The sequence below is a fragment of the Heteronotia binoei genome, chromosome 2 (genome assembly GCF_032191835.1).
Source record: "Heteronotia binoei isolate CCM8104 ecotype False Entrance Well chromosome 2, APGP_CSIRO_Hbin_v1, whole genome shotgun sequence".
Lineage (NCBI taxonomy): Eukaryota > Metazoa > Chordata > Lepidosauria > Squamata > Gekkonidae > Heteronotia > Heteronotia binoei.
In genome coordinates this window covers 110,373,582-110,397,736 of record NC_083224.1, presented here as the reverse complement: position 1 = coordinate 110,397,736, position 24,155 = coordinate 110,373,582, and the positions used below count along the sequence as shown (strand labels likewise).

Genomic DNA, 24,155 nt, shown 5'->3' with positions numbered 1-24,155 from the left:
AAATCTTATGAAAGCACTTTAATGGTTTTTGATGAGCAATTATTCTTTACTCTGAACTGTTCTGAGCCTTGTTTTAGGTTGCTCAAAGTTTTGCTTTTACGTTCTGAATGAGTTTTAAGGCTAGGTTTTTAGAATTGTTAGCTTTTATGGCATTATATGATTTTATTATGTTTTGCTTATAAGCTGCCTTGAACAGATTCTCTGAATAGACAGTAGAGAAGTTTTTAAAATATTCTCTTAGACCATGCCTACAATATAGTTATAATTAGAAATTGTGTGGCAACCATTACTGAGTGTAAGATGTTTTGAACACCTAAAAGTACACCTCATAAACTGTATTACTTCCTGCTACAAAGTGTACATTTTATTAAACTATTATATAACATAACACTCAAAATGTTGTTAAATAAAATTATGACATGGAATATATGCCATGTTTATACCTTCTTCCATATCTAATGTATTTTATGAAAGGGAAAAACCTAAATCCATGCCAAACCCATCCTCTTAATATGGATACCTACTCCCACCTAAATTAAAATGACTTCAAATAGTTTACCCAGATTTATTTTTGAGAAGAAAATCAGAATTTGTAGTCTGGTATATATACCATTTAAAAAGAAAAAACGTGGGGGAACATTCTTGTGGTCTTGTGACTCCTATCAGAAAAAGTCAGCTTCTTCTTTCATGTTTCAGGTAAGTATATTCACTTAAATAATTTGCTGTTTAGGGAAAAACTAGAATAATCAACATTAGAAGTTAAAACTATCTAGTGAAACATACAAATATTGATCATGTATTGTGTCTTCCATCAAAAATGGTAAATCAGCGGACTGGATGCCATTGGTTACTAGTAGATACATGGATATCATTCTCAGATTTTGACCTGGAAATCCTTAGCTCCTTCACCGGCAACAACACATCACTAGAGGTACTCTGGCCTTGGTTTTTACATGAATGACAAACCACAGAAACTGGTGTCTTTTCTTTTTGGTTGGTGTTGGACCTGGGTTGGTTTGAGAACTCATGTTCCATGATGATTTCCTCTGATGAGGAATGCTGTGTAGAGGAAGCATCACACACATCATCATCACATAGGGATCCCATACTCTCATTGGACCAAGATGGAAATAAGTAAGCTTTGGATCTTACAGTAAAACTTCTTTGTGACCCATTTGAACTGCGGTCTGCATCGGAGCTGGCATACAGTTCTTTTACAGTAACATCAGGTCCCTCTTTGGAACAAGTTTCAGTAGCTGTAAAAAAAAAAAAATTGCTACTGTTCATTACATGTGCATAAATTAACTACAGTCATATATAGCATGTGCACATTTCAAAGCATATAATTAGCAGTGCAATCCTAAACAGTTATATCCTTCTAAAGCTATTTGATTTCAATGGATTTAGAAGGGTGTAACTCTGTTTAGGGTTGGAACAAAGCAGGAGTCAAGTTGCACCTTTAAGATCAACAAAGTTTTATTCAGAATGTAAGCTTTCTGAATAAAACTTTGTTGGTTTTAAAGGTGAAACTTGACTCCTGGTTTGTTCTACTGCTTCAGACCAACATGGCTGCCCACCTGATCTATCTGTTTAGGGTTGACTGTGAAGAACATATTTTAAAATTTCATACATACATCCTGTGATGCAACAACTATATCAGTAAAATATTGGGTTATCAACTGGTGGGTTGTGCCCCAGTCTAAATTGGGCCAAATTAGTAGTATCACAATTTATTTTATTATGCTAAAGAGAAATGGGAGGGATAAAGTAAGAGAAAAGGGGCAAAAAAATGCATAGGATTCAATTTTAAGTTGGTTCCACTGTGCAAGCTTTGATTAAACGTGAAGCTATTGAAGACTGTTGCATTGAACTATTGTGCTTGAGGGTGAGCTTTTTAAAAATCCTACAAAGCATAGGGAGAGGCTGTGGCTCAATGGTAGGGGCAATCTGCTTAGCATGTAAAATATCTCGGGTTCAGTCCCTGACATCAGGTGTCAGGTGATGTGAAAGACCTCTTCCTAAGATCCTGAAGAACTGCTGCTAGTCAGAGTAGATAATACTGACTTTGATGGACCAAGGATATGATTCAGCATAAAGCAGCTTTATCCGTGTGATTGGAAAACCCAGCTGGAAGTTTTCAGAAGACCTAGAATTACAAATATTTCAACTAGTGTAGAATTACAAGTGTTTCAACTTAATGTTTCACTGGCAGGGAGGAATTAGGGAAGATCCTGATAACTAGTGGGCTAGTAACAGCTGAATAATATCTTAAATTTGTTCTTCCCTACTTGAGGGCTGGACAAGGTCCTTTGGCTGTTGTATTTTAGACTGTAGCCTGGACCTTGGTGTAAGATCAGCTAGCAAAAAGTTTGGACACTTAGAAGACTTCCCTCCCCTTCCCTGTTTGCTTCTGCTTTTTTTTCTTCTTCTATATCATTAGGTTACAGCATTACAATATAGTATGCTTATCCAATACTTATATACTGTCCCACACCACAGGTTTGTGAATATTTCAGCTATAAACATTTTATAAACAGAATATAGCAGTAGAGGAGGTTCTTTATGTGAATGAGCTGAATACTAGAGGTTCACCCTGTACTTTTTCATGAGAAGGGGATATTTTATTCCTTTATACACATAAAGATTCTGTGAAGAGATCCAAATGAGCATCTCCTCATTAGGAAGTCCTTGCAACACTATGGTCTCTGTGGCAATAGTCCCTTCTTACAGAGGTCTGAGAGGGGCAGAACAGAGCGGAGCAGCTCTGATAGCTGAGACAGCTGGAGAACTTGCTGAGAATTTCTGAGTTTTGAAAGACTTCATTCTGAGGTTTGTGGGGCTGCCTAAAATTCTGAGTTGTGAAAGCTGGGGAACTGCTCTTTGTTTGTGGGCTAAAGGTGAAAGAGATTGAGAGTGATTGCTGCTGATTGCTTAGGAGTGCCTCTGCTCCACCCTCTTTGCATTTTAAGCTACCACCTTGCCAAAGGCTGAGGACATCTCACAGAGGTCTGAGAGGAGCAGAACAGAGCAGAGCAGCTCTGATAGCTGAGACAGCTGGAGAAGTTGCTCTCTAAGGACCAGGAACCCAGATCCCTGATTTCCTTGTTCTCCCAATAAGGTAAGTTGACCCTCCAGAAGGGGAGCCACTTAAATAAACAGCATTTAAAGAGGACTGTATATTTTTTAAAAAATATTATATATCATGAAGATAGAATGGCAGCAGGGGGTTGGGGGCTTTCCAGTGTTTTGCACTAAGTGTCACATGTACAACTATCTGCCCAAAGGACAGAAGTCTTGGGTGTGTGCTTGATGCAAGGAGCTCCTGGTCCTCAGGGAACGACTTCGTACCCTTGAGGCTGAGGTGACTGCCCTGGAGAAGCAGAGACAGTCAGTTAGGCACTTGGGGAAGACTCTCAGGGGCGTATTAGATGAGCCCCGCTCTGAACATAGCAGCCCCGTTGCTGCCAGAGAGCGTGAGGGTTGAGAGGGAACGGCACTGTGCTGAGGATAAGGGGAATGCGCCCTCAGAAGGGACCTCTTCTTCGGTTGGTGAGAGGGAATCCTTTCGCGCCAAGGAACCATCCCTGGGCAGGGGGAGAGGGGGGGTTTTGGTTGGTGATTTGGTTGGTGATTCGATCCTTAGGCAAGTAAATAGCTGGGTGGCGAAACCATGTATTGATCGTATGGTGACTTGCCTGCCTGGTGCGAAGGTAGCGGACATTACGCGTGTAGTAGATAGGCTGATAGACAGTGCTGGTGAGGAGCCTGTGGTCGTAGTGCATGTTGGCACCAACAATGTGGTCGTGAGGTCCTGGAGGAAAAATTTAGGCTTCTAGGTGGGAGACTTAAGGCCAGGACCTCTAAGGTAGCCTTCTCAGAAGTGCTACCTGTTCCATGTGCAGGGCAGGAGAGACAGGCACAAATTAGAAGTCTCAATGTGTGGATGAGACGATGGTGTAAGGATGGTGTAAGGAGGAAGGGTTTAAGTTTGTTAGGCACTGGGATGCTTTCTGGAACAAGCGGGAGCTGTACAAAAGAGACAGTCTCCACTTGTCCCTGGATAAAACCAGGCTGCTGGCGCTTAAAATCAAAAAGGTGGCAGAGCAGTTTTTAAACTAAATCTTGGGGGAAAGCCGACAGGAGATGAAATGTCTCTGGTTCGGGAGGACTCATCTCAAAGAGATGAAGGGTTAGCTGTTACTTTTCTACTGGGTAATGCATCAGAGTTGTCCACTGAGATGGTGACAAACAGTATGGACTGTCTGCCAAAGTCTTGAGGCAGCAGGAGGAAGGTTGCGGGCCTAACTTGCCTGGGAAATTATAGATGTTTGTATACAAATGCTAGAAGTGTTCGAAGTAAAAATTGGAGACTTGGAATGTTTAGTGTTGGGTGAAAACATAGACATTGTGGGAATTTCAGAAACTTGGTGGAATGAGGAGAATCAGTGGGACACGGTGATTCCTGGATATGTTATATCGGAAGGATAGGGAGGGAAGGGTTGGAGGTGGGGTGGCTCTCTATGTCAGAGAGGGTATACAGTCCAGTATGACTGAGGTCAGAGAATTAGATTCCCTTCTAGAAATGCTTTCGTCAAAATAAAGGACCCAAAAGGAAATTTAACTATAGGAATTTGTTCTTGCCCACCAAATCAAAACATAGAGGACTATTATAATATGATGGAAGGATTAAAGATAGCGGCTAAACGTAAAAACTGTGTCATAATAGGTGATTTTAACTACCCGCAGATTGATTGGGTCAATATGTGTTCTGGTCGAGAGAAAGAGATTGAGTTTCTTGATGCTCTCAATTACTGTGCTATGGAGCAGATGGTCTCAGAACCTACCAGGGGTGGGGCGATCCTGGATTTGGTCCTAAGTAATGCCCAAGACTTGGTGAGAGATGTAAAAGTGATTGAGCCACTTGGGAGCAGTGACCATAATGTTATTGATTTCACCGTTTGTATAAATAGGGAGTTGCCCCAAAAGACCACCACAACCACGTTTAACTTTAAAAGGGGTAAATTCACTGAGATGAGGAGGCATGTGAGGAGGAAACTGAAAGGAAAGGTAAATACGGTCAAAACCCCTGGGGAAGCTTGGAAACTATTTAAAACTATAATCCTAGAAGCTCAGATAAAATACATACCACAAGTTAGGAAAGGCACAAACAGGCATAAGAAAAGGCCTGCATGGTTAACAAACAAAGTAATGGAAGCTGTAAAAGGTAAGAAGGACTCCTTTAAGCGGTGGAAAACCAGTCCAAGTGAGATTAGTAAAAGGGAACACAGGCTGTGGCAAATCAAATGCAAGACTGTAATCAGGCAGGCAAAAAGGGACTATGAGGAGCATATTGCAAAAAACATAAAGACCAACAATAAAAATTTCTTCAAATATATTAGAAGTAGGAAACCAGCCAGGGAGGCAGTGGGGCCCTTGGATGACCATGGGATAAAAGGATTACTGAAGGAAGATAGGGAAATGGCTGAGAAGCTGAATGAATTTTTTGCCCCCGTCTTCACTGTGGAAGATGAGAACTTTTTGCCCGCCCCAGAACCACTAATTTTGGAAGGGGTGTTGAAAAACCTGAGTCAGATTGAGGTGACAAAAGACGAAGTCCTACAACTGATAGACAAATTAAAAACTAACAAGTCATCGGGTCCGGATGGCATACATCCGAGAGTTCTGAAAGAACTCAAAGTTGAACTTGTGGATCTTCTAACAAAAATCTGTAATCTTTCATTGAAATCTGCCTCCGTTCCTGAGGACTGGAAGGTAGCAAATGTCACCCCCATCTTTAAAAAGGGTTCCAGAGGAGATCCGGGAAATTACAGGCCAGTCAGTCTAACTTCAATACTGGGAAAGTTGGTAGAAACCATTATCAAGGACAGAATGAGTAGGCACATTGATGGACACGGGTTATTGAGGAAGACTCAGCATGGGTTCTGTAAGGGAAGATCTTGCCTCACTAACCTGTTACATTTCTTTGAGGGGGTGAACAAACATGTGGACATAGAAGACCCGAAAGATGTTGTTTACCTTGACTTTCAGAAAGCTTCTGATAAAGTTCCTCATCAAAGGCTCCTTAGAAAGCTTGAGAGTCATGGAGTAAAAGAACAGGTCCTCTTGTGGATCAAAAACTGGCTGAGAGTGAGTATAAATGGGCAGTCTTCACAGTGGAGGACGGTAAGCAGTGGGGTGCCGCAGGGCTCGGTACTGGGTCCCATGCTCTTTAACTTGTTCATAAATGATTTAGAGTTGGGAGTGAGCAGTGAAGTGGCCAAGTTTGCGGGTGACACTAAATTGTTCAGGGTGGTGAGAACCAGAGAGGATTGTGAGGAACTTCAAAGGGATCTGTTGAGGCTGGGTGAGTGGGCGTCAACGTGGCAGATGCGGTTCAATGTGGCCAAGTGCAAAGTAATGCACATTGGGGCCAAGAATCCCAGCTACAAATACAAGTTGATGGGGTGTGAACTGGCAGAAACTGACCAAGAGAGAGATCTTGGGGTCGTGGTAGATAACTCACTGAAAATGTCAAGACAGTGTGCGTTTGCAATAAAAAAGGCCAACGCCATGCTGGGAATTATTAGGAAGGGAATTGAAAACAAATTAGCCAGTATCATAATGCCCCTGTATAAATCGATGGTGCAGTCTCATTTGGAGTACTGTGCGAAGTTCTGGTCGCCGCACCTCAAAAAGGATATTATAGCATTGGAGAAAGTCCAGAAAAGGGCAACTAGAATGATTAAAGGGCTGGAACACTTTCCCTATGAAGAAAGGTTGAAACACTTGGGACTCTTTAGCTTGGAGAAACGTCAACTGCGAGGTTTACAAGATAATGCATGGGATGGAGAAAGTAGAGAAAGAAGTACTTTTCTCCCTTTCTCACAATACAAGAACTCGTTATGAAATTGATGAGCAGACAGGTTAAAACGGATAAAAGGAAGTACTTCTTCACCCAAAGGGTGATTAACATGTGGAATTCACTGCCACAGGAGGTGGTGGCGGCCACAAGCATAGCCACCTTCAAGAGGGGTTTAAATAAAAATATGGAGCAGAGATCTATCAGTGGGTATGAGCCACAGTGTGTATATATATGCCAACAAAAAAAAATTATATATATATATAAATTTTGCCACTGTGTGACACAGAGTGTTGGACCGGATGGGCCATTGGCCTGATCTAACATGGCTTCTATTATGTTCTTATGGACAGACACTGTCTGAACTCAAGGAATCTGTGAGTACACTTCCTGCACCTTTAGGGAAAAAGAACCTAGATTCATTTAGAAAATTCTAAAGTGACACAGGTGGCCTTTACAAATTGTTCAAAAAAGTAGTAATAATATACAGATACACAAAATGTATACAGCAGAATGTACTAGAAACAGAAACAAAATGTACGTTTTTTTGATCCAAAAAATACATCCTCTATACAAAACCACTTTTAAAAGGAATATTAAGGACAGAAAGGTCCTTAATTATGGGCTCTCTGATGCAAAAATTGTAAAATATTTGAAAGGATCTCTGAAATAAGCTCTGAGGTGATATAAAAGCTGGCTCAGGCCCTGTACCAGTACTGAATCTAGATACCTCGGGGTAACATATGTAAATCTGCAATACAAAGGACATAATATAAAGATGTGGAGATCTGTGAATGGGGGGGAAATGCATGCTTTTATGCCAACTAAAAAAACAAGCACTATCCCTCGCACCAGCAAACAATATTGAAAAGAACAGACTGTGGGTATTCTGAAAGAGTTCAACTCAAACAAGATACCCAATGCCTTTTTAGTACACATCTTTTCAAAAATGGGAAATAATACCCCCTACATTATGAGCTGAACAGTGCATGCAGATGTTTTGCTTGTGCCTGATCCAGCAGGCAAAGTGTGCATGGAAATTTGTTCCCATGCATGAATCACCCTTGTTCAATCAGCGCAAGATTAGACAGAATTTTGTCATGCTGTATTATTATTTTATGTTATCTGTTATCTGCCTTTCTCACTTGGACTCAAGATGGATTGCAGAGTGAGTTAATACAATCAACAGGATGCAACATTCAATTAACAATATAATAGAAAATAGGATTGTAGGGCCAGCCAGAAATCTATAAACAGAACTGATGCAAAACTTAAATATTAACATGATACATTAAATGATACAAAAAGTACATAGTAAAATCCTAGTTTCAGCAAGATATATGCAGTAGTATTGACTAAATCCCTAAGTTATCCAAGTAATTCTGTGAAACATTTAGTACAGTGCAACTTTATAGCCTGTGTAGAAAAGCCCTCTTGAATAATTCAGTTTTGCATACTTTTGTGGAAAGCCAGGAGGGTAGGAGCCTTCCAAACCTCCTCAGGCAGGATATTCCATAAAGTGAGGGCCACAATAAAGAAACCACACTTACTGGCAGTTGTTGATTCTGCCTATTTGCACCTTGTAGAAAACCCTACTCTGTGAGTGAAGTCTGCTATTTGGTCCACCAGAAACCATCAGTCTTAAAAGTATAATTGTACATAGAAAGTTATTCTATTCCTAGTAATAGACTTTTCAATAAAATGTGCATATCTGTCTCTGACCTTTCTAGTTTTCAAAAATGATATTAGGTTGTATCAGATTCAATTATTTGAAGAAATATATCCTAAATTTCGTTATGTTTACATAAATTAAGAATATGACTGAAATGTTTAGTTTAACAACACAACAATACTGTGGAAATAATCACAGTTACATATACTGTAGAAAAATATAAGCTGAATTTACTCAAAAATACAACGTATATATAGTAAAGACTAATAAACACTCATATAGTGAAAAGTATACATCTCAAAATGGAATGAACATAAGCCTGTCCTCGATGAAAAAATCAAAAGGGAATCCTATCCAGAATCTACAATCCATGAGTTAGAGGTCCACTGAAGTGAAATTCTTCAGAGTATAAAGGATGACTCCCAAGGAACTCCCTGCAAGTAGTAGTTACAGAAGGATTAGAAACCCAACAAGCAATCGAGAATAGCTGTTTCGAACTCTTTGTTAAGAGCTGAAGATCCTTTTAAATGTGGTCCTATATACAATGATGTTTCAAAAGCTAGCTAAACATGCAGAATCCCCGAAAGTACAATGAATGAAATATAGAAATACTTACTTTACACCAAAGTAGGAATAAATATAGACCAAATGCTCAGCCTCCAGAAATTTTTGATCAGATGAGTAGTAGTCAATTATTATCATGCTTATGCAAGATCACCCTTTACACTTTGAAAAGTTTCCTTGTGGTAGACCTCTAACTCATGGATTGTAGACTCCGGACTTTCAATTTTTTCATCAGAATACACTTACATTCACTTGGTTTTGTGATTCTATACTTTACACTATATGCTCGCTGTTCATTAGTCTGTACGTTGTATTTTGAGTAAATTCAACTTGGATTTTTCTACAGAATATGTAATTATGATTATTTCCATGGTATTGTTTTGTTGTTAAGCTTGTTATTTACCATGGTCCCAGTTGTTGTATAGCTGAGATGTTTAGTTGGAAACATTTTCTCTTTATCCCTTAAAATTTAATCACAGTGAAATATGTTTTCTTATTTCTACATTTTTATAATTATATTTTCCACAGGATCGACATTATACTTCTCTTTATCTTGCAGGGGTTGTCAACAGTGTAAGTTCTTTTTTGTTCCCTGGGAAAAGTTTTAGAATCTGTTGCCATTGCTGTCTGATTCTTCCTTGATTCCTACCAGCATAAACAAAATAGTATTAAAATGTTACACTTATACTATAAAAAATTTGTACTGGGAATTTTACTAATCCTAGCTACCGAATTGGCTTGTCCCATATAAAAATTACACTGAGTTGGCCATACCTACCATTCAGTTCAGTGTTGTAGTCACCCTCCCTGGCCCCCCAGCAGAGCTGGTCCAAAGATCCAAGACAGGAACAATGGACATCCAGGGAGCCTTCTTAAGCAGTGTATGGGAGGCCCAAATGGAACTGGCACAGCATCCTAGGAGAGACTTCTATGGGTCTCCATGAGGCTAAGAGTGCCTAGTAAGGAAGGGAGTGCAGCCAGTCCTCTACAAATCCAAGAAAGACCCTCGATAATTAGTATAACATTGTGGTGGAAAGTTGCAGCCAGTTTATGACAACCTGACTGCTCAGCAATTTCATTGAGTGTCCACGAGTTCTTGTATTGTGAGAAAGGGAGAAAAGTACTTCTTTCTCTACCTTCTCTATCCCATGCAGAATCTTGTAACCCCTATCATATCACCCCTCAATTGACATCTCTCCAAGCTAAAGAACCTCAAGCGTTTTAATCTTTCTTCATAGGGAAAGTGTTCCAACCCTTTACATTCTAGTTGTCCTTTTCTGCACTTTTCCAATGCTATAATATTTTTTTTTGAGGTGTGGTGACCAGAATTGTACACAATACTCCAAATGAGGCTGCACCACTGATTTATACAGGGGGCATTATGATACTGGCGGATTTGTTTTCAATTCCCTTCCTAATAATTCCCAGCATAGCATTGGCCTTTTTTATTGCAGTCGCACACTGTCTTGACATTTTAAGTGAGTTATCTACCACAACTTCAAGATCTCTCTCTTGGTCAGTCTCCGTCAGTTCATACCCCATCAACTTGTATTTATAGTTAGGATTTTTGGCCCCAATGTGCATTACTTTGCACTTGGCCACACTGAACCTCATTTGCCACGTTGATGCCCACTCTCCCAGCCTTGACAGATCCCTTTGAAATGTCTCTCTGGTTCTTACCACCTGGCTGGTTTCCTGCTTCTAATGTATTTGAAGAAATTTTTATTGTTTATTTACATTTTTTGCAATATGCTCCTCATAGTCCCTTTTTGCCTGCTTGATCACAGACTTGCATTTTATTTGCCACAGCCTGTGTTCCTTTTTATTAACCTCACTTGGAATAGCTTTCCACCACTTAAAAAAATCCTTCTTACCCTTTACAGGTTCCATTACTTTGTTTGTTAACCATTGAGGTATTTTTCTATACCTAGATAGATCCAAGAGGGCAGCCGTGTTGGTCTGAAGCAGTTGAACAAAGCAGGAGTCAAGTCATACCTTTAAGACCAACCAAGTTTTATTGAGAACGTAAGCTTTCGTGTGCTCTCTAAGCACACTTCATCTTTCATACTTCATATTTCAGCCCACAATACCTGATCCCCTTGTCTGATGAAGTGTGCTTTGAGAGCACACGAAAGCTTACGTTCTCAAAAAAGTTTGGTTGGTCTTAAAGATGCCACTTGACCCCTGCTTTTTCTATACCTATTTGTGCCTTTCCTGGCTTGCGGTATATAAGTTATCTGACCTTCTAGGATCGTAATTTTAAATAGCCTCCAAACTTCCCCAAGGGTTTTGACCCTATTTACCTTTCCTTTCAGTTTTCTCCTCACATGCCTCCTCATCTCAGAGAAGTTACCCCTATTAAAGTTAAAAGTGGTTGTGTTGTTTTTTTTGGACAACTCTCTATTTATACAAATGGTGAACTCAATAACATGGTCACTGCTCCCAAGCGGTGCAATCACTTTTACATCTCTCACCAGATCTTGGGCATTACTTAGAACCAAGTCCAGGATTGCCTCTCCCCTGGTAAATTCCACAATCATCTGCTCCATAGCACAGTTATTGAGAGTTTCTAGAAACTCAATCTCTTTCTCCCGACCTGAACGCATATTGACCCAATCAATGTTGCGGATAGTTAAAATCACCTGTTATGACAGTTTTTATGTCTAGCCACAATCTTAAATTTTTTCATCATTTTATAATCATCTTTTGATCTGGTGGGCAATAACAAACTCCTTGAGCTTCCTTTTGGGCCCATTATTTCGACCCAAAGCATTTCTAGAAGCGAATCTAATTCTCTGACCTTTTCAATCTTACTGTACTGTATACCCTCTCTGACATACAGAGTTACCTCCAACTCTTCCTTCTCTATCCATCCAATATAATTTATATCCAGGAATCACCGTGTCCCACTTATTTTCCTCATTCCACCAAGTTTCTGAAATACCCATGATGTCTATATTTCCCCCCAACACTAAGCATTTCAGCTCCCCAATTTTACCTTGGACATTTCTAGCATTTACATATAATTTGTTACAATTTATTACTAAAATATAGTGCCGAAAGAACTGTACAGTTTATGTTCTGGATAAAATTAAAGTACATTAGTCACCTAATCCAAAAACTAATCCATAATCTTAAACATATTCAACAGTACCAATGCATATGAGTTTAGACTAATTCATTCCTTGTTTTTCTTGCAACAAAATTCAAGAACACTCAGTTGAACCGAACAACTGCTCCATTACTGAAACACTGATACTGCTGCTTTCCAAAACTTTAGCAAAATTTTTGGGCCTGATGTTGTAGAGTTTTACATTTTGATAGACACTCACTGGAAGTAACCTTTAGCACTGTGATACTAAATACATTTATTTTATTTTATCAAATGTATATCTCACCCTCCCCTGACGGGCTCAGGGGAGCTAACAACAACAAATTAAACCACATACCAAGGGTCTGATTCAGTATAAGGCAGCTTCATATGTTCATATGTTCACATAAACATTAAAAACAAAATACACAATAAAATCATTCATACAATTCACAGTCCTAAAACCAAGTTGTGCATTTCTAATTTCTCTGATGTTCTTGTTTCAGTTACAATAATTCAGTTTAAATAATTTGGTCTTACAGGCCCTGTGGAATTGTGGCAGGTCCCGCAGGGCCCTGATGTTTTTGGAGAGGACTTCCACAAAGCAGGGGCTGTTACTGAAAACGCTCTGGCTCTGGTGCTGGACAGTTGAGCCTCTTTTGGTCTGGGGATTTTAAGGAGGTTTTGAGACCCTGAACGGAGTTCTCTCTGGGGCACATAGGGGAGAGGCGGTCCCAAAGGATGGAGGATGCACATTAAAAGGATGGAGTTTGCACATCATGCATTTTCCCCAGCCAGGCTCCAAAGCTAGATGTTCGCCCTGCTGAGATGGAATATGCAGAAATGAGAATGATTGAGTGCAGTCCTAAATAGATACACCCTTACAGGAGAGATGGTTCTGTGGGGGTGGGGAGCCTATCTGGATATTCACTGGGATCTGCATCTGCTTGTCATCTTTACCAATACTGTATTAGTTTATTCCTAATCCAGCTATAGAAATTACATGCCACATATACCAAAGTTCATTTTTTCTCATCACAAAAATACTATAATTTACCTGTGATTGTCCAAAGTGAAAAGCCTGAGAAAGAGAAATAGGAGTACAACAATTTGGATCACTGGATTTAGATCTGTGTAGGGATTCTCCACCTTTCAATACAACATCAAGAAAGGGTTTAAGTTGCCTGAAACACATTTTAACATATAGATAAGATTATGTAAGTGGAAAGAATGATAAATTCTGATCATTTATGATAAATTCTGAATCCAAAAAACTTATCTATGTAATATTAAAGCAAGTAGCTGGTTTTCTGTTTTTTGCTGATTATTATGGATAAAAGCACTTAGTATATTTTTAGATGATGTTAATGCATTGGTTAAAAGCAAGTTTAGACTTCACACAATGATTATATCCATTTAAATTACTATTTTTTGAAATAATGATAGACAAAAATAACTGAAGAAATAAGGTTTTGCTCTGTGGGATTTATATACTCTGACATCATTGAAATTAGTTTAAGCGTAAATAATTTTAAAAATTAATTAAATTCTAATATCTTGTGTACCACACTTGGAAGTACAAGGATTTCAATGGGTCTTCTTTCTATATAAGATTTTTAGTCCTCATGTACTAGTACCATGCAACCCAAGCTAAAATCCTAAACACATTTGTTTAAAGGGAATTCCTACTGGAAGAAAAGGAGTTACCAGCATCCAAACAAGATGTAGTGGCACTACTTCTAGATGGCTAAACATAAAACCCAGTCATAGAAAGGGGGGTTGAAGAGGTCCCACCTTAACACCTGAAGAAGCTTCTGGGAGAGGGATACTAAATGCTTCCTGTGCCCACCAATTACCTGTCTTTAGCCCTTCTATTCAATCACTTTTGGAATAATAGTTCATTTGCAGAGGAAGCCCTTGGAAGAGAGAAGCTTTCATCACAGCTACAGGAATTGCTGTGGTCATACCTATGTAAAAACCCAGTTTAAAAAAATTTCTCTGCATGATTATGGGCAAAACCAAAAGAGGCCATGTCTATTTAAGTGTAGGTATAACTGCTACATAAGCTGGACATGATGTATCTGTTTCCTATCTTGAAAACAACCAAATCCTGATTTTTAAAGAAAGCATTCAACAATTCAGGGTACTTGATATCACTGCTGTTGTTCTGTGTGCTGGAGATTTTAGCGCTGAAAATGACTTCAAGTAGTACACTGTATCTCAGCTTGCCTATTTTAGCTGGTTGTCCTTCATAATTTTTGTATAACCCCTTTAAAATTTGTATACCACTACCACTACCTTTCCATATATAGCACATTTGATTATGAATTTGAATATGAATTCAAACTGCTGTTTATATTAAAGGGAAACATGCAAATAATTGTATGGATAGATGAGTAACTTCCAAAGTGATAAAGCAGGGTTGTATTTACCTATAGCAAATGTTCATTGAGCATCTTCCATGCAGGCACACATTGGAAGTGTGCATGCACAGGCAGGCCATGGAGAAAGAACTTTGTTGCTCTGTAGGTCAGAAAGGTGCCATCCCCTCAGGCATGCAATGTGGCTTTTCCCTCCGAAATCAGCATGCCAAAGAGAAAGGTACTATTTCCCCTCAGTTCCTCATGAGCTGCTTTCCCCTCAGTTTCTCCACCAAGTAAGTGAAGATGATTGAAGCAACAAGCTCACAATGGGGCAAGAGGGAGGGAACATGTGCCTGCATGGAAGATATTCAACAAACAACAGTTACAGGTAACTGCAATCCTGTTTTCGTTGTCAGTCTTCCGTGCAGTCACACACTGGGAGAATAAGAAACACTTACCTGGAAGCAGGAGTGAGCTCCGTAACTGAAGAGGGAATGTAAGACTCCACATCCCATGGTGGCATCTCTCTTCACGTTTATGTCTACAGTATAATAATGGACAAATGTCTCTAAGGACCACATGGCTGCCTTAAAGATGTCCTGCTGGGAGATTCTATGGAGAAAAGCCAATGAGGATACCTGTGACTGAATCAAATGCACTCAAAATGATAATGGGCATGGAACATGAGCATGCAGATAGCAAATTTTAATTGTACTCACAGTCCACTGAGATATAATCTGTGATGAGGATGATCTACCTCTGCATGGGCCAGCATAGCAAAGAGGTTTGAATCTTTATGGAAAGGTTATGCAAATAATACAGTAAAACTCTATGTACATTTATTTATTTATTTAGTCTTATATCCTGCCCTCTCCACAGTGTGTAGGGCTTTTTCAGCTTCTGTGGAAAGGTTGTGTTTTTTTTTTGGGGGGGGGAGGAAATGGGTAGGTTGAGTGTTTGGGATAAGTGAAAATCTGAAACAATCTTTGGGAGGAAACAACACCAGGTCTTAGAAAGACCCTGTTCCCCCAAAATTGGATAAATGGCTTGTCCGATCGAAGTGTAACCAGTTCACTAATCCTCCTTGTAGATGTTATCACAACCAAGAAACAAGCCTGCAACCATGCAGGAGAGCAGGGCTTCAAAGGGAGGGAACATGTTGGGCCAGGACTAACAATAGACTCCACTATGGGACTATGATGGGATGTCATGGGAAAAGGTTAGCCAAGCCTTTGAGGAACTGCTTAGACAAATGTTGAGAGAAAACTGAACAACCATCCACTGGCTCACAGGAGGTAGAAACAGCTGATAGATGAACATTCACAGAGGACAAAGCCAATCCTGACTTGGCAAAAAAAAAAAAAGTAAATAATTGAGAATGAGATGCAGGGGACAATCATATGCTAAGTGACCCCTTTGTAAACACCATATTGTAAACCTCTCCCACTTATTGTGGTAATATTTCTAGGTGGAAGGCTTTTGAACATTTAGTACCACAATAAGAGCATCTTCAGAAAGGCTCATGGGGGGGGGGGGGTTCAGGAGCCACACAGCAGCTAAGTGGAGTCTTGGAACATTATGGCACAGCACAAGCTCTCTGTGTAACAGGTCAAGAGCCAGTGGCAGGGCAAATGGATGCTATACTGTGGATGCATATTGTGCCCTGATTCTTTGGAATGTCCTGAGTAAGAAAGGTGTAGAAAAAGGCATTTTCCCATGGAATTTGGGGTTGTGACCTGCCCTGTTGCAATATAATGAAGCTCTGGCATTGGACCTTGTGGGGAAAAGGTCTATCTGGGGACACCCCTACAGCCAGAAAATAGGTAGAAGATACATGTCCTATTCATGATGAAGGGAATCTATCCTGCTAAGTGTGTCTGCTGTTGTGTTCCAAGCATCAGCAATATAGATGGATTGAAGATGGACATTGTTGTTCACTGCCAGATCTCAAATAGCTGTGGCCTTTGAACAGAAGGAAAGAGACATGGCTCCCCTCATTTGTTGATATATTACATGGCTATGGTGTTGTCTTTTTGAACCTGGACAACCTCATCATGAATATCTGCAAAAGAGGTAAGTACAAAGTGGATTGCTCTCAATTCTAAAATATTAATGTGTGGTGATTGTGCAGGAGGGCGACAGTATGCCGAAAGGAAAACCTCTGAATAAGTTATCATCTGAGATCTACCAGTGTAAGGAATGTACTACAGATCCTGGAATAGTCAAATGCATTACCTGAGAAAGAAGAAGAAGATATTGGATTTATATCCTGCCCTATACACTGAATCTCAGAGCAGTCACAATCTCCTTTACTTCCCCCCCCCCCAACAGACACCCTGTGAAGTAGGTGGGGCTAAGAGAGCTCTTACAACAGCTGCTCTTTCAAGGACAACTCCTACAAAAGCTATGGCTGACCCAAGGCCATTCCAGCAGGTGTGTCACGCTCTGGGTACCTCTCCCGGTCTCCCGGCGCCGCCGGCGCCCCTCCAGGGCACTCTGGGGCATTCCCCGGAGGTCTCAGAAACAGGGGTGGGAGCCAGGTTACTTCACCGCAGGCCCCCGTTCCCCTCCTGGCTGTGCTGCAGCTCCTGTCCCTCTTGCGAGGCAGCCTCAATAAGCACCGGCCAGCTTCCTCCCCGACCTCCTCCTTCCCTCCCTTTATCCCCCCCGTCTCAGTCCTCCCCCCTCCTGGGTTCTGCCCCTCTCTGGCTCCTCCCCCCCTTCAAAGCCCCAGACGCCCGGGAGAGGCGCGCCGGGGCTGGGCTGCCTGGGCGTGCCTCGGGCGTCTCGGACTTCTGCAGCGTGCTGGGGTGTGGCGTCTCTCGCGACCACGGGTCAGGCGGCTCTCCTCCTCTCTGCCCAGCGCTGGGCTCAGCTTCTCCCTCCTGCTCCCCGACGTCTCGCTCTGGCCAGGCTCCTCGGACCCGGAGACGGGCGCGGTGGCTGAGAGGCGCCGTTCGGGCGGCTGTTGGCACTCCGTCAGCCCAGGTGAGGGGTGGGGGCGCCGCGGGGGCTTGGGAAGGTGTGGGAGGCTCTCGGGGCAGTGGTGGGGGCCGGGAGTGGCTGGCAGGCACCGGGGGGTCCCCCTTGCGTAGTCCTCGCCCGGGCTGGGCGGGACAAGGTGCAAGTGGAAGAGTGGGGAATCAAACCCGGTTCTCCCAGATAAGAGTCCGCACACTTAACCACTACACCAAACTGGCTTTTTGGATATATAGCTGATAGGTGAACATTCACAGAGGACAAAGCCAATCCTGATTTGGCAAAAAAAAAAATGTAAATAATTGAGAATGAGATGCAGGGGACAATCATATGCTAAGTTACCCCTTTGTAAACACTGTATTGTAAACCTCTCCCACTGGCTTTCAATATATTCAAGAAGGGCAGATGATTAAACTGCCCCAAATCTAGTCCAGAACATAGATCTGCTGAGGGTCCTTTGAAGACTGTGGCTAGGATGGCCTGTGTGGCCTAAACTGTCTAAGAAACCAGTTTTGCAGTGGTTTCGTATGCAACCTCACTACAGCAGTGGAAGCCATAAGGCCAAGGAGGCTTTGTATTAGCCAGGCAGAACAGAATTGGATGGCCTGAAACCTGGCGACCAGAACCTTTACTGTGATAATCCACCGACAAGGTGCGAAGAACTTGCCCTTTATGGAGTCAAGTACAGAGCCAATAAATTCTGCACATTGGGCAAGAATGAGGTTTGATTTCTCATATGAGTCTAGATAAAGAAATATTGTATAGCCTCTAGAGTGTAGGTTAGCCACCACTACCACCATAGGAAAAAAATCCAAGGTGTCCAAGCGTATGAGAAGGATGTATAGCCACATGAAAGTAAGCATCTTTCAGGTCTAAAACAGCAAACCATAACTTTAATGGGAGAGACTGATGAATAACAGGGAGGGAAACCATCTAAAAAATTTTTAACGTGTAGGAACTAATTTAACTTTTTCACATCCAAGACTGATCTAACATAAACCTTCCTGTGTTATTAGTGATGTTGCATCATTCAGCACAGAAGAGAGTCAATATATCCAAGAAGAAGGGCAGATGATTAGACTGCCCCAAATCTAGTCCAGAACATAGATCTGCTGAGGGTCCTTTGGAGATTGGGACTAGGATGGCCTGGTCTTAAACTTGGAGACTCTGTGCCAAGGCGGTGCTTGAGTCTGAAAAGAACGCTGGACAGCTTAGTGTGATGTAGCTGTGTCACACCCATGTTGAGGGACTTGGCCATGTAGAGTATTTGCTCTGACTAGAGGCACAAGATTTTGTTGGATGTCCCCCACAACCTCATCTGGAGAGAGAACAGATGGGAACTCAAACTTGAGCTCAGATGGAGAAGTCCTGCCATCCCCTGTGTCCAAGGAATATTGATTGGGAATGTCCTAAACAAGTGTGTGGAGTGGAAGGGAGCTGGGGGGATGTTTGGAACCCCAAGGAAGGTATTGCTCACCACAAACAGAGCCATAGGCTGGAGATGGAGCATAGGGATAAGTCTGCCATGGAACCAGTGGGTATGGAACTGTCCATGGCTTGGTCTGCAATGGCTGTGCTGGAACTGTGTGGGGTCTTTTCAGAACCAGGAGAGGGTCAGACTGAGCAGAGGGTATCTCTCCTTCAGAGCAATAGTCCTCTAGTTCTGAAGGGGAGGGGAGAACATGTAAGGCTCAGGTAAGGGAGCAGGGTCCTCCTTCTCTTCAAACATGGTCAGAAGAAGCTGCTGGAACTGAAGGACCAGATTCCAGAACTGTCCTTAGGCATATTTGAAGATTTGTGTGAATGTTTTGATTTGGATTTGGCCTCTTTTGGAGGCAGTTCCAATGCACTCTGTTGGATCAAATACAGAACCAGTGATTAGAACTGACACCAAGGTGGATCAGAAAATGGAACCAATGTTAAAGATGAAACTGATTCCTGCCATGATGACCACTCCTGCATGGTAGACTGCTTCACTGTTGGGGTGTCAGAGACTGTCAAGGGCTGGCTTGAGATGAAAAACCCTGACATTTGGAGATAAAGCACTGGCAATGACAGCAAGACCCCATATTGAGAGAAATTCCCAAGGCACAGAAAACACAATGTGTGTTCATTGGTTGGTGTCATTTTTGTGCCACACTGTGCATATTTTTTAGAGAGAGAGAGAGAGAGGTGGGATGTTTGGGGGGGGGGGGGGAACCCACCAGTAGGCAATCCAACTAATGACAAGTGAATGAAATGAAAGAGCTTTACAGAAAGACATCTCTTCCTGTCAGCGGCTAAAAAGAAACTGAGGGGGAAATGGCACCTCTCTCCCTGATGTGCCAATTTTAGAAGGAAAAGCCAAGTTGTACACCTGAGCGGAGTAGTGCCTTTCCAGACCTATAGAGCTAGAAAGCTCTTTCTCCGTGGCCAGCCAGCACATGTGCAGTTTCATTGTAGGACTGCACAGAAGACCGAAAATGAATACTATCTTTTTGTGATAGCATATGGCAATGACATATATTTGTTCTGCAGAGTTCCTATGGTGGTATACAGCACCAATAGTTACAGACGTTTTTAAAATTATTATTATTTAAAGTTCACACTGTTTAAAAATAAATGGATTTCCAGGATATAAAAACATTACTTTCCCTTAATACTGTATTCATACCAGGAGAAAACTGTTAATTTATTGCCAAGAAAACCACATGCATCACACTAATCATATATGGTGGCACACTAAAGCATGGTAAACATCTATGTACCTGTGACTGCAGACAGCAGTTTGTCAACCAACTGGCTAGCCACAATATATGGACAGTGAAAAGTCTCTAGTAGCGTAATTAATGGATGGTAGCATATTAACTGGCTTCCTTTAAAGCCCTACATGGCTTGTGTAACGTACTCGAAACGGAGACGAGAGTAGGGCAACATGGTTTATTGGGAGCACGTAGCTAGAGAGAGAACACGCGGGCCGGGTCCCGCTTATATACAATCCCGGGTACAGCCTACTGGGTTGGTCGGGCCAATCCTGCCCCGTTGAACTTCCCGCCACAGCTGGAGATAGGCGGGGAACTGGCTCCCGGCGCTGGGGCTCCTGGGACTGCCCAGTTGCCCCCCCCCGTCTGGTCGCATGACATTTCTTGATACACTACACCCCTCCCCCCCTGGTTAATGTACAAAGTCCTGTAAATATGCGGGGGGCTGGCGCTCCCGGGTGGACCGTCTGGGGGTTTCGGGTGGAGGCGGCGCGGCCGCCGGGGATGGTGCTTCGGGGGGTCCTGGAGTGGACGGGGGCGGCCCGTTCGGTTCTGCGGATCCCTCGGGCTCGGTCGGCCCCGGTACCTCTGGCGCCCGCATCCCGGATGTTGGGATCGCGTCTTCTAGGCGGTCTCCGTTTGGCTCCTCGCGGGATATAGCCTCGTCTGTGTCTGCGGGTGCCTCCGGGAGAGTGCGGCGCCTCAACTGGTCAATGTGCCGCCGTAGCACCTGGCCCCCCTCAGTCGATATGTCGTAGTGGCGGGACCCGGTTACCCTCAGTACCCGCCCCGCCACCCAATCGGGGCCCCTTGCATAGTTTCGGGCGTAGACTGGGTCGCCCGCGAAGAAGCCCCGGACGGTGTCTCGGACTTCGGGACTCCCGCGGGTGTCTGAAGCTCGGTCGGGATGCAGCCGGTCCAGCCTGGTTATGAGTTTGCGTCCCATGAGGAGCTCAGCCGGGCTGACTCCTGTGACCGGGTTGGGTGTGATCCGATTATCGAAGAGGAACGCGGCCAGCCTGTGGTCCCAGTCCCCCTGTACAATTCGGCCGAGGGCCTCCTTTGTTGTGCGGACCATCCGCTCTGCCTGGCCGTTGGTGGCCGGGTGGAAGGGAGCCGACCTTATGTGCCTGATCAGATATCTTTGCAGGAACACCTGGAAGTCGGCTGAGGTGAAGGCGGCCCCGTTATCAGAGACTATGGTGTCCGGGATGCCGTGTGTGCATAGGACCCTGCGCAGAGCTCTGACCGCGGCTGTGGACGAGGGGGACCCTACGGGGATGACCTCCAGCCATTTGGTGTAGGAGTCCACTATTATGATGAAGGTTTGCCCCTGGAAGGGGCCCGCAAAGTCGATGTGGAGTCTCGACCATGGTTTCCGGGTGGACTCCCACCTAGTGGCGGGGGCGCTGGGCGGCTCGGGCCGCGATTCCTGGCAGGTCTGGCATCTGCGGACCCAGCCCTCGATCTCCCCGTCCATTCCCGGCCACCAGACGTAGCTCCTGGCCAGAGCCTTCATTCGCACTATGCCGGGGTGAGTCTCGTGTAGGGATTCTAAAACACGCCTTTGGAGCGGGGGCGGAATCACTACCCTACTGCCCCATAGTATGCAGCCCTTGTGTGCGGCTAATTCCTCCCTCCTCGCCTTGTAAGGCCTGAATTCCTCACCCATGTTTCCCTCTGGCCACCCCCTCACCACCCAGTCGAGCACCCGTGCCAGTGTCTTGTGTTTCTGAGTGGCCTTGGCCACCTCCGCGGCGTGGAGTGGCGGCTCCGGGAGGCTCTCTATCATCATGACTTGGTGTGCGGGTGCGGGGTCCGGACCCGTCTCCGGGAGCGGCAAGCGGCTGAGCGCATCCACGTGACCCATAGCCTTGCCGGCCCTATGAACCAGTGTGTACGTGTATGAGTTGAGGAATTGGTTCCACCTCAACACGCGCTGTGAGAGTATTTGGGGGGTCTGTCTGTCTGGGGCTAGTAGACCTAAAAGGGGCTTGTGGTCCGTGGCAATTGTGAATCGTCTCCCATATAGGTACTCATGGAACTTGCGGACCCCCGCTACGATTGCCAAGGCCTCTTTGTCGATCTGCGCGTAGTTGCGCTCGGCTGGGGTGAGCGTGCGGGAGTAGTATGCGACCGGTACCTCCCTCCCATCTGGCAGCTGATGCCCCAGGACTGCCCCCACCCCATACGGCGACGCATCGCATGCCAGGATGACGGGGAGGGCCTCGTCAAAATGGTGGAGCACCGCATTGGACACCAGGACGTCCTTGACCGCCTGAAACGCGGCGGCCTGTCGTTTGCCCCAAACCCAAGGGGCATTCTTGTCCAGCAGCCGGTGAAGGGGCTCCGCGAGGGCAGCCTTGTGGGGGAGGAAGGAATGGTAAAAGTTGAGCACCCCCAAGAAGCTTTGTAGCTCCGCTTTGCTCGTGGGGGCCGGGGCTTGTACGATGGCTCGGGTCTTTTCTTCCGTGGGGTGGATTCCAGTTGCGTCTACGGCGAACCCTAGGAACTCCACCCGTGGAACCCCCAGCAAACATTTCTCCCTCTTGACCTTGAGCCCCGCGGTCTGGAACCGGCGGAGCACCTCTCGGAGGCGGTTGCCAAATTCTTCGGGGTCCGGGGCGGCGACTAAAACGTCATCGAAGAACGGCTGGACTCCGGGAATTCCTTTAAGGAGAGAGTCCATTATGCTCTGGAAAATCCCCGGAGCGACGCTCACCCCGAACTGCAGCCTCTTTACGCGGAAGGCCCCTCTGTGTGTCACGATCGTTTGGGCCTCTGCCGTCTTGCTGTCTACTGGGAGCTGCTGGTAGGCTTGGGCTAGGTCTAGCTTCCCGAATATCCTAGCCCCGCTAGGGCGGCTAGGACGTGGCTCACTACCGGCACCGGATAGGGGTTGTCCTGTAGAGCCTTATTTATGGTGCATTTATAATCGGCACATATCCGCACCTCCCCGGTTGGTTTGATGGGGGTAACGATGGGGGTTTCCCAAGTGGCGTAGTCCACCGGCTCAAGGACGCCTTGTGCCGTGAGGCGGTCTAGCTCTGCCTCAATCTTAGGTTTCAAGGCGAACGGGACCCTCCTGGCCTTGAGCCGAATCGGCCTGACTGTGGGGTCTAGGGGCAGGGAGATGGCCGGCCCCTGGTAGCTTCCTAGGGACCCATCGAATACCTCGGGGAATTCCTTGCAAATCTCCCCGAACCCACGGGGCGTTAAGGTCTGCCCCACCCCCTCCACGCGGATTCCCATGGGTTTGAACCAGGCCAGACCTAGCAGGGTAGCCAGCTGGCGCTTTACCACCAGGATGTCCAGCGGGCCGTGGAAGGGCCCCCGCTCGACTTGTACCCGCGCCCACCCTGCAATTTGCACCGGGTTCTTCTGGAAGTCCCGGAGTATGAAGTCTGCCGGCCGAAGTTGCAGCCGCTGGCGGGGACACAGTTCTCTTAGGGTTTCCTCCGCTATGAGGGAAATGGAGGACCCTGAGTCCACCTCCATTTGGCAGGGGTTCCCCTCGATAAGGACCGTCACTTTGATTTTATCGGGGGAATCGTGGGGCAAGTTCAGTACCTGTAGGGACGTAGAGTCTATCGCGTGGGACTCCGCGGACTCGTGGTACGTGGTCGGCTTCCTGCGGTTGGGCTTGGCTCGGCAAGCCCTGGCGATGTGGCCGGTCTTCCCGCAGCTCCTGCAGTCCCAGGTCCGGTACTGGCAGTCTCTCCTCTCGTGGGGGCCGCCGCAGCTGGCGCACTTGGTGGCCGGGGCTCGCTCCGACGCTGGTGGTCGGTCGGTCGCTCGGGGGCGTTGGGTCGCTCTGTTGGGTGGCCCGGCTGGGCGGCGTAGCTGATGGGCTTCCTCCTCCTCGGGGCCGTCGTGGTCCAGCTCT

At 44.7% G+C, this 24,155-nt stretch overlaps 1 protein-coding gene across 1 annotated transcript in view; it reads right to left on the bottom strand.

Annotated features, from left to right (window-relative positions):
* Positions 1–551: 551 nt before the first annotated feature.
* LOC132566611 (uncharacterized) overlaps positions 552–24,155 on the bottom strand; it is a 45,508-nt gene continuing 21,904 nt past the window's right edge. Inside the window, exons 4-6 of the mRNA XM_060231804.1 lie at positions 13,244–13,370; positions 9,638–9,740; positions 552–1,256 (exon numbers count right to left, since the gene is read on the bottom strand). Of these exons, the coding sequence (XP_060087787.1) occupies positions 826–1,256; positions 9,638–9,740; positions 13,244–13,370 (661 nt within the window). The 3' untranslated portion in view covers positions 552–825. The remainder of the gene's footprint in view (positions 1,257–9,637; positions 9,741–13,243; positions 13,371–24,155) is intronic.